Raw genomic sequence first — 11,290 nt, forward strand, 5'->3', positions numbered from 1 at the left:
TTGACGAACAATTAAACATGATCATGTTAGCCAGTTCTTGAGCCTTGGAAAGAGTGTTCCCTAGTACGAGTTCAAGAATACTCACATTTTCTAGGATGCAAACACAAATTTGATTCAATTTAAAGGGCCATCATATAGGAAACACGGCAACATTAAGATTTCAGAATAAACTAGACATAATTTCCAAGATCCATAACAACTAAAGCTTCAGCATCCACAAGCTAATCAAGGTCACACAACCATCTGTTTCCTTGATAAGATAACACGGTACAACAAACTGTCGGAGGCTATATTAACAGTGTTGTGTGATCCATTTGTAATCCAGATGTAATCCTTAATCTTCTTCTCTTTCGGGAGGCAAACCACAAGGCAGGAGCATTTTCTGCACAAAAAATAGAATTTGTCAAATAAGGAATATGCCATGACTGTATATAATAGACTAATAGTATATTTACATTCTCATAAATTTCCAAGCAACCTTCAAGTCAAATGCCAAAAAAAAGGAAAGGAAAGGAATCACCCCCAAAAAAAAACGCATCGGGATCAGGTTTTACTTTTGGGAGAAATTTTGGGATAATCAACAACAACAACAACAACAACGCCTTATCCCACTAGGTGGGGTCGGCTACATGGATCAACTTCCGTCATAATGTTCTATCAAGTACCATACTTCTATCCAAACCATTAATTTCGAGATCCTTTTTGATAACCTCTCTTATAGTCTTTTTGGGTCTTCCTCTGCCTCGAATTGTTTGTCTTCTCTCCATCTGGTCTACTCTCCTCACTACAGAGTCTACCGGTCTTCTCTCTACATGCCCAAATCACCTAAATCTATTTTCCACCATCTTCTCTACAATAGGCGCTACTCCAACCCTCTCTCTAATAGCTTCGTTTCTAATTTTATCCTGTCGAGTCTTACCACACATCCACCGCAACATCCTCATCTCCGCTACACCTACTTTATTCTCATGTTGGCTCTTGACCGCCCAACATTCTGTTCCGTACAAAATCGCCGGTCTTACCGCAGTCCGATAAAACTTTCCCTTTAGCTTGATCGGTACCTTTGCATCACATAACACCTCCGATGCTTTTCTCCATTTCATCCATCCTGCTTGAATGCGATGATTCACATCCCCGTCAATTTCCCCATCATCCTGTATTACAGACCCAAGATATTTAAACCGTGTGACTTGAGGGATAATATGGTCTCCTATTTTCACCTCTGAGTTAGAAACCCTCCTTCTTTTGTTGAACTTACATTCCATATACTCCGATTTGCTTCTGCTTAGGCGAAAGCCATGTGTTTCTAGAGCTCGTCTCCAAGTTTCCAACCTCTCATTCAGCTCCTCCCTCGACTCTCTAAGGAGGACAATGTCATCTGCAAAAAGCATGCATCTCGGCACTATCTCTTGGATTTGTTCCGTGAGGCCATCCAGAATTAAGGTAAAAAGGTAGGGGCTAAGGGTTGACCCTTGATGTAAACCAATTGTGATGGGAAAATCGTCTGACTCTCCACCCTGTGTCCTAACACTAGTCGATACCCTATCATACATATCTTGGATAGCTCGAATATATGCAACCCTAACCCCTTTCTTCTCTAGAGCTTTCCACAAAATCTCTCTAGGCACTCTATCATACGCTTTCTCCAAGTCAATAAAAATCAAGTGCAAGTCTTGTTGGGCCATGCGATATTGCTCCATCACCCGCCGTAATAAATAAATCGCTTCCATGGTCGACCTTCCCGGCATGAAACCAAATTGATTCTCAGTAACTTGAGTCTCCTTTCTTAATCTCCGTTCGATCACTCTTTCCCATAATTTCATGGTATGACTCATGAGCTTGATTCCCCTATAATTTGCACAATTTTGTATATCCCCCTTGTTCTTATAGATTGACACTAACGTGCTTCTCCTCCATTTCTCCGGCATGCGTTTTGACCTCATAATTTCGTTAAAGAGTTCGGTGAGCCACTCAAGACCTTTATCTCCAAGAGTTTTCCACACTTCAATAGGTATGTTGTCTGGCCCCACCGCCTTACCATTACTCATTCTTTTCAACGCTTCCTTTACTTCCTGTTTCTGAATCCGACGATAGTACTTATAGTTCCGGTCCTCTTCTCTTGTGTCTAGACTGCTAGAGTCATATCCATATCCATCATTAAATAAGTTGTGGAAATACGCCTTTCACCTTTCCTTGATATCTTTTTCATGCACTAAGACTTTGCCTTCTTCATCCTTAACACACTTTACTTGATCCAAATCTCTAGTTTTCCTCTCTCTACCCTTAGCAAGCCTATATATAGATCTTTCTCCGTCCCTGGTTCCTAGAGCTTGGTATAGTCCGTCAAAAGCTTGGGCTCTTGCCTCACTCACCGCCTTTTTGGTTTCATTTCTAGCTATCTTATATTTATCCCAAGTTTCAGAATTTATACACCTAGACCACTCCTTGAAACACTCCTTTTTTACTCTAACTTTGCTCTGAACATTTTCATTCCACCACCACGATTCTTTACCCCTAGGTCCAAAACCTCTAGATTCACCCAACGTCTCTTTAGCCACTTTAATAATCTCTTGGGACATCTTGTTCCACATATCATTTGTACTTCCTTGTGATTGTCCACACCAACCCTCCCATATCTTTTGTTGGAAGATTCCTTGTTTCTCACCCTTCAAGTGCCACCATTTGATCCTTGGTGCTACCAGAGGACTTCTTCTCTTTGCTCTATCTCTAATTCTTACATCCATAACCAAAACTCTATGTTGGGTAGTCAAGCTCTCTCCCGGGATAACTTTACAGTTCAAGCAATACTTCCTATCAGACTTCCTGATAAGGAAGAAATCTATCTGAGAACATGTCCCTCCACTTTTGTAAGTGATAAGATGTTCCTCTCTTTTCTTAAACCATGTATTGGCTATAGAAAGATCCAAAGCCTCCGAAAACTCCAAGATGGATTTACCCTCCCCATTCATCTCCCCTAGGCCAAAATCCCCATGCACCCCCTCAAAACCTCTAGCCACGCTACCTACATGTCCATTGAGATCCCCTCCTGGGAAAACTTTCTCTCCTTGGGGTATATCCTAAAGTACCCCTTATAGATCCTCCCAAAATTTTACCTTAAAGTGTTCTGCTAACCCAACCTGAGGTGCGTACCCACTAATAACATTAAAGGTGTCCTGTCCCACTACCAATTTTAAGACTATGATACGATCTCCTACTCTTCTTACATCCACGACATCCTTCTTCCACTCCTTGTCCACAATAATCCCTACCCCATTTCTTGATCTGATTTTTCCCGTATACCACAGCTTAAATCCCGATTTGTCTAATCCATTTTCACAATTCCTTTAACACCCCGGCCCCCCAAAAATAAAATCATTTATCATCTCCGCTATACCATCTTATTAGCCACTTCTATCCTAGCCAAGACTCTTCCATTTCTTGGAATTTCCATTTTCACCAAAATTTACAGATAGAGATGCTATGGAACTAGAATCTTTCTTTGTTTGCACTGTTCTCTAGTAGATATAAGGATATTGACTCTGGACTCCTCTGGAGAGTTTTCCTATACATCCTACATTTTCAGTTCTTTTTTCTGTGAACAAGGGCAGTTTTCTTCTTGTTAATTCCTTTCAGAACTCCAAGGACCCCTCTTGGTAAAATATTTCATTTCCCCTGTGGTATTAATAGGATTAATAAACATGTTGCAGGTTCACAAACCTCTCAAAGCCCTCTTCAATAATGTGTTTCCTATGCCATATCTCCAATTTAGAGGCTAGCAACATTTTTTTTTTTTGCTCAGCAAAAAATAGAGATATATATATATATATATATATATTAATAATAGCAATACCAGTGGTACTATAGATACATATAGGGATTGGGGGCATATCTGGTTCACAATGAGGAATTTACATTATGGACCAGCTACACCCAATATCTGCTTTACATAAATAAAAAAGTTAACCCCAGCAACTGCCCTACTTTCCTAATTACACAAAAGCTTCTTTTGAATTAGAAGACCAGTGATTAAAATGAAATACAAAATCCTTCTCCGTAGCTTTAAGCCATGACCAAAGTAGAAGAAGTGCATCATCCATCACCTTGGTTGTATTAAATGTCTGATTTTCAAACACCAACTTATTTCGATGGAGCCATATGGTCCGAGTAAGGGCTATCCACCAAGATGTCCATCTTACAGCTTTGTTCCCAACTGCATTCCCACTGCTTGTGTTGTAGAAAGTGTGCCCTCGGATTTTTTGGAAGAGAGCACAGTGACTTCACCCACGACAGAGACTCCCACCACAAGGGAAGGGTCTTGTTGCAGCTGAAAAACAGGTGTGCTGCATCCTCCTCCGAGCAGTTACACAATGGACACGCCGAGTCGCTTATTTCCACTTGTCTCCTCAAATTCACCTTCGTTGGTAGGCGATCTTTGATGAGCCTCCATGAGAACACCAATGCCGTGGATGGTAACTGTAGTTTCCACAATTTCCTGAAAACCCCATCTTCATCATCCCCCCTTATTGCCTCCAGCAAAATCCCATATGCAGATTTTGCATAATAGCTTCCACTTGGATCTGCTTTCCAAGTCCATGAGTCTGGTCGTTGCTGTTGGGCTGATGACGATCCAATTTCCTCTAGAAAATCTGCAGCCATTGAAACTTCGCTGTCAAATAGATTTCTCCTCCAATTGAAGCGCCATTCCCAACCTTCATCTCTGTGACTTCCCAAGAGGCTGATAATATGTTGTTTTTGGTTGGAAATTTGGTATAAGGGAAATCTTTCCGCTAAGGGTCTGTCCCTGGCTGTCCACTTGTCTTCCCAAAATCTGATCTTGTCTCCGCAGCCCACTTTCCATTCTATTTGATCTTTCAATGCTGCTGACTCCTCTTGCTGATTGAGATGCCTAAGGTCCTTCCACCAATGCGAGTGTAGTGTGCTTCTTCTTTGATCATCTAAATTTCTCCAGCCGCCATACTTTGAATTCAGTATTCTAGTCCATAGCTGTCCGTCTTGATGAAACAAATTCCATCTCCACTTACCAAGCAATGCTGTATTAAACTTCCTCAAGTCTTTAACGCCTAATCCTCCTTTCTCTTTAGGGAGACACACATTTTCCCACTTGACCCACGCGATCCTCCTTTGCTCCGAAACACCGTCCCAAAGGCGCTGGATATTAACTAGCTGCTGTATTACTTTGCTGGGTGTCCTGAAAAAAGAAAAGAAGTAAATGGGAAGCGCTATTAGGACTGCGTTAATCAAAGTGACTCTCCCTCCCATGGAAATATGTTTTTGTTTCCATCTAGATAATTTTGACTGGCACTTCCTAATGATCGGATCCCAAACCTCCCTACGTCTTGGATTTGCCTCTATGGGGATACCAAGGTAAGAGAAAGGCATAGACAGCAAACTGCAATTGAGGAACTTCGCAGCCTCCTTACACCATTGCTCTGATTTCCAAATAGCTCCGAATCGGCTCTTTGCAAAATTGATTTTGAGGCCAGAAACTAATTCGAAACATCTAAGAACTGATTTTATAACCTTCACGTTCTCCATTGTGGCCTCTCCGAAGAAAATGGTATCATCGGCATATTGTAAAATATTAACAGGCTCATTATTTTTCCCCACTAGAAAGCACTTAAACAGGGTTTTGTTCACAGCTTCTCTCATGAGTCCGGTTAGCCCTTCAGCAGCGATGTTAAACAACAATGGCGCAAGGGGATTGCCTTGCCGGAGGCCTCTATGAGGGAAAAATTCGGTAGTAGGGCTTCCATTAACTAAGATAGAAATTGATGCTGAATGAAGGCAGCCCTTGATCCACTTTAACCACCGAGGGCAGAAGCCTAATCTTGTCATCATATAAGTTATGAACTCCCATGAGACAGAATCATAGGCTTTTTCGTAATCTACCTTAAACACCAAGCAAGGTTTTTTACATCGATTTGCCTCCTCCACAACTTCATTGGCAATCAGCACACCATGTAGCAATTGACGACCCTTGATGAATGCTGTTTGTCTCTCGTCGATTATATCCGGCAACACTTTTTTCAGTCTATTTGCCAAAATCTTGGCCACAATCTTGTACACGCAGCCTATTAGTGAGATAGGCCTATACTCGTTGAGAGATTGCGGGTCTTTCACCTTGGGGATTAAAGCAATGAATGAAGCATTGCAGCCCTTCGGAAAAGTGCCATTGACATAAAATTCATCAAGGAAACGAGTGATATCAGCTTTAAGCAACTCCCAAAAATGCTTGATGAACTTGAAATTTAGCCCATCGGGTCCTGGGCTTTTCTCACTCCCACATTCCCAAACCGCTGACTTTATTTCTTCCTCCCGAAATCGGCCCACCAGCCCTTCTTTTTGGTGCTGGTCAATACCTCGGAATCTGGTCCCATTTAGCTCTGGTCTGCCGCAGACAGGTTCGCTGAATCTAGTTTGAAAGAAATTGCGGATTTCTTCCTTCACTCTGGATGGTTCCTCAACCCATGACCCATCAATCAACACGCCTTTGAGTGCATTATTCATGCGATTATAGGTCATGAGCTTATGGAAGTATCTTGAATTACAATCTCCCTCCTTGATCCATTTTGTTCTTGATTTTTGTCTTAGCAAGGACTCGTGAGCTTGGGCAGCTGTCCACAAGTCCTCCTACAGTTTTTTGCGGGCTGTCAATTGTTGTGATGACATTTGTGTAAGGTTGCTGGCTGCTTCCAGATTATTCAGTTCCTTCTGAATCTGTTGGACCCTCTTTAACGTGTCACCATAGTGATCTTTGTTCCACTGCTTCAGCCTCTGCTTAAGTGTTTTGATCTTTGCTTTCAGCGAAATACCCCCCCATCCCCTTGGTTGTGTGTTTTTCCAGGTTTCCTTGACTACATTCTGGAATGTCTTGTCCTTCAGCCAGCAATCAAGAACCCTAAAGGGTTTAGGTCCCCAATCAACGGTTTTGGCTCTGAGTAATATTGGACAGTGGTCTGAAAAATCTCTGTCCAACACCAACACGTACTGTGTGCTGTCAGGCCATTTAGATGCCCAGTCATCTGAGACGAAAAATCTATCCAGCTTACTCTTTGCATTCCCGTTCGGTCTAATCCAAGTAAATTTTCTGCCTACCCATGCCACTTCTTCTACAGCTAAGTCAGACAACCAATCATTAAATTCAGTGATGCTATTGTGGTCCCCCTCCCTTTGACTAGTACTGACTCTCTCTGAGGGGTGCCTGATGCTGTTAAAGTCTCCCAATATACACCACAAGCCGCCAGGATGAAGATCCTTGAGTTGCCTAATGGATTCCCAAAGAGCTCTCTTTCCATCAGCTTCACATGGTGCGTAAACATTCACAATGGAGATTTTCTGTAAGTCTTGCGTCCACAGACCCTCCAGCAGGATGAAGCCCCTACCCGTGACCCTCCTGTCCACCTTATATACCTTCTCGTTCCATATACATAACAACCCGCCAGCTGTATTTATTGCCGGCTGAGATTCCCAACTCAAGTCTGAATCCCCCCACAAAGCTTGACAAGTAGTCTTGTCTATCTGCTCTCTCTTGGTCTCTTGAATACACAACATGTCAGCTTGGTGTTTTAATACCAATCTTCTAACTGCTGACAACTTCACTCCTCTCCCCAGCCCTCTGATGTTATATGAGATAATATTCATGATGAGATGTTTCTCTTTCCCAATGCTTCAGCTTCCTTTCTATCTCTGATCTCCATTGTTGTGATTTTGTCAATGATTGTTGATTGCTCTTCCCCTGATGTCATCCCGAGGATTTTAGCCATTTCCCATTGAGCGCTGGCCTCTTCTCTAATGTAATTGTTACATGGAATCTTGGTTTGAGATGCCCTTGACTTCTCTGATTCAGTCTCGGGCTCCCTTGGGCCTGAGTCTGGTGGAGCGTGTACATAATTGCTAGAATAAATTCTATACACTGCCTATTTAAACCCTTGTCTTAGGCAGTGTATAGAATTAGTGCAGTTGAGAACAATAATTGTAAACTGATTATTCTTGGTTGTTAAGGGGACATTCTCCTTGTTCTCTTTCTCTCTATAACAGAATAATAGAAATCATTTCTATTTTTCTCCCACCTCATTCTCTCTGCATCCTTCTCTCTTTAATTCTAGCTATCTTTCACTCTGAGGGCAAGTTCCTTATGAGAGTTCAGAGAAATTTCTCTTATGTCACTTCTGATTTCTGGGGTTCAAGGAGAAATAACAAAGGCAAATCCCTTTGCAGATGTATGGAGCTATAGCCTGGTTCTCATGATTAGAAAGGAACATTGTTAAACAAAGACTGTAGCCAGTGCCTCTTTCATTAGATAAAGTGAATAACTGATTTTCTTAGACTCTTCATGGTGCTTAGCCATTGGCTAGTTCAAAGGGGTTTCTTCGTCAGACACAACAATAGGAAATGACAGTGTAAGCAGTAGTTTAGAAATTTCCTTTATGTGAGTACTTGTATATCCTATTTAAGTTATCAGAAACAACACTTTCTTAAAAGAAATACCAACAGAATAACAAGCTAGTTACACGCATCTTTAGTGCATAGAACTAAAATTTCATATTAAATTTGCAAATATACAATTAGAAAAGAAAAGGACTACTTCTAAAAGGAACGGAAACAGAGGTATTAAAAATAATAATAAACGGATGCAACAAGATTATAAATTTCATCTCCCTAACAAGCAAATAACAACAGCATAGTTAACACAAGTTCATCATAAGCAAAGAATTTCAAGTAACAAGTAATTTTATTTTTACTTTTATCTCATAAAAACCCATACACAACCTGTTTGGCCACAATACAGAGAAATGTTAGCAACACCCTTGTCTTTACTATTGGGTGAAATTCATGCAAGACTCACTTCAGTTACAACACTAGTAATGGTTCCCCATTCCACCTCCCTCATGAACTCTCCCAATACAGTAGAACACTGAAAAATTGTGTATTGCTAGCATTTATCTTTTACTAAAATGACAGTGAAACAAACTAATGGATATAGATAACCACCTAATTTAATGTCAAATGTAGAAGACAATTAACTAGCCAGATGGAAACAGCACACATCAAAGTATGCACATCTATCAATTTATCACAAGAGGAAGAAGAAAAAAAAATGAACCTGCATAAAGCTGTAGCGTTCTCTTCCAATAGATTCATTTTCAGCAATAGCAAAGAATCCCAGTAAAGGGTAGTGTCCAATATATGATGCATAGCTATCTCGTTGAATGTTCACTGCCCACTCACTGCACACACACACGCACACAAAGAAAAACAAACGGTTAACAAATAATTTTAAAAATAAACAAAAAATTGGGGAAAAGGGAGAGAGAGAGAAACTCACAATCTGTTCAAATCGGCATGGCCAGTTCCAACATATTTGGCTTGGAGATGCTCAAGCTGGGAATTGATGTTAAACCTATCACTGGCCTGTATAAAACGCACAAACTCAATTCGGGACCGAATTTGAAAACCCTAATTAACTCCAATTCACATAGGTCACAGATTGAGAAACTGAAAAGTACAAAATTGAATCGCAGCCTGAACTTCATAACGGAGCGAGTGAACGGAAAGAGGGAAAGAGCGTTTCAAGGAAATTGGGAATAGAATCTCTACCTGCATGGTGGGCGTTGTTCAGAGTGTGTGTGATTCGCTGCAATATAATTCACTTCGAAGGGGGATCCGGTTCACCGTTCATATCAGAAATATCTAGCCTAGGGTTTAATATTTATACCACGGAACAATGTATCAAATTAATTTAAGACTTAAAAATCTTTACGTTTACAGTTAGTTTTTTTTTTTTTTACGTGGGTAAGTTTATTTTTTAAATTTTAGTTTTTAAGTTGGCGTTTTTTGTAATTTTAGTTTCTGTTAAATATTTTATTTATTTTTAGTTCTTATAAAATTATATTTTTATAATTTTAGTTTTTGTAATTTTTTCATTTATATTTTTCATAAATTTACGTTTACATAGACTTTACTAAAATATAATAATAATAATTTGTTTTACTTAACTTGAACTTTACACTCAGTATTCTAAAAATGTGTTAAATCAGAGCCAAAATTTAAAGTAAGAAGATAATTTTATTTTAGTGTTTCCTTTTTCAGATAAAGTGACAATTTTACATAGTAGGACTTGAGTTGAGTGAAGTTTACTAGCACTATCAAATTGTCACTTTCTATGTTGTGTGGAGGGTTATGCGTGTCACTAAGCTCAATGCATTATTACAATTTAGCGATTTTATTAAAAAAAATTGAGAAAGGTGTTACATGTTAATTTTAAGTTAAATTACTTATTTTCTCTTTATATGATTCATATATTTTTAGTTAGTTTGAAACTGACTTTTTTTTAGTTCTTATTATTTATATTTTAATTTTTTTTAGTTCTTTTAGTTTAAAAGTAATATTTTTAGTTTTTATAATTTGTATTTTAATTCTCTTTTAGTCTTGAAAATGATTTTTTTAATTCCTATCATTTATATTTTAATTACTTTTTAATCCTTACTAAAAAAAATAAAAATAATTACAAATTAGTTATAAATTATAAATTATTTTTTTATTATAAATTATCTTGTGATAAATTTAGTTACGAATTACTTATATTTTGATTATAAGGACTAAAAGGAAATTAAGATATAAAATATATGAACTAAAAAGATCACTTTCAAACTATAGGAACAAAAAAAAAATTAAAATGTAAATTATAAGAACTAATTTCAAACTTCAGGAACTAAAAGAGAATTAAAATATAAATTATAAGAATTAAAAGAAAATTAAAATATAAACTATAAGGACTAAAAAAATGAACTAAAAAGGTATCAATCGTGAAACTATAAAAACGAAATCAGTAATTAAACCTTAATTTTAGGTTATATCAACCTAAAGGTAACTTTTATAAACTTTAAATGAATTTATAACTTTTGATAACCATAAATGAATCTTCATAATTTTAAAAACTAATTAGAAGAACCTGAATTTTAATTATCAGGTCGCTCAATAAAAGACCCAATTACAAGATTTTTTTTTATAGCAGCCAATAGTAAGATTTTTTAAAACTATAAACCTATTTGCAATTTTTAAAATTATAAAATGCACATAACCTGGCAAGTGGCAATTGAATAATGTAACCTATTTGTAAATTTTTTTATAGCATCTGATTTTGAAGAACTCAAACACAGACATTCTCTACAGTCAACTTCAACAATTAAGCTGTATTGAATATAAAATTCATTTATAATTTTGCCTCTCAAAATAGATAATTAATAAACCGAAATAAAACTACCGTGAC

General features: G+C 38.2%; 1 protein-coding gene across 2 annotated transcripts; it reads right to left on the minus strand.

The window, feature by feature from the left end:
- LOC100305893 (uncharacterized protein At4g14342) lies at positions 1-9,751 on the minus strand. 2 transcript variants are annotated; one of them, XM_006585908.4, is made up of 4 exons: positions 9,528-9,695; positions 9,347-9,432; positions 9,125-9,248; positions 1-382 (listed from the first exon to the last, which is right to left on the minus strand). In XM_006585908.4, exons 1-4 carry the CDS (start codon positions 9,552-9,554, stop codon positions 335-337), a joined length of 285 nt encoding a protein of 94 aa, XP_006585971.1. In that variant the 5' UTR covers positions 9,555-9,695; the 3' UTR covers positions 1-334. The 2 variants fall into 2 exon arrangements, with proteins under 2 accessions (XP_006585971.1, XP_003532036.1); XM_003531988.5 differs by having other exon boundaries at positions 92-382; positions 9,619-9,751.
- Positions 9,752-11,290: the final 1,539 nt, after the last annotated feature.

The sequence above is a fragment of the Glycine max genome, chromosome 8, assembly GCF_000004515.6.
Source record: "Glycine max cultivar Williams 82 chromosome 8, Glycine_max_v4.0, whole genome shotgun sequence".
Taxonomy (NCBI): Eukaryota; Viridiplantae; Streptophyta; class Magnoliopsida; order Fabales; family Fabaceae; genus Glycine; species Glycine max.

What these genes read in the sequence shown, in the direction of transcription:
- LOC100305893 (XM_006585908.4), bottom strand. Translation starts at nt 9,554, where the DNA reads ATGAAGTTCAGGCTGCGATTCAATTTT. An exon ending in CATGCCGATTTGAACAGATT is followed by an intron (nt 9,249 to 9,346) that starts GTGAGTTTCTCT and finishes GTGTGTGTGCAG; the next exon opens with TGAGTGGGCAGTGAACATTC. An exon ending in AACGCTACAGCTTTATGCAG is followed by an intron (nt 383 to 9,124) that starts GTTCATTTTTTT and finishes TTTTTTGTGCAG; the next exon opens with AAAATGCTCCTGCCTTGTGG.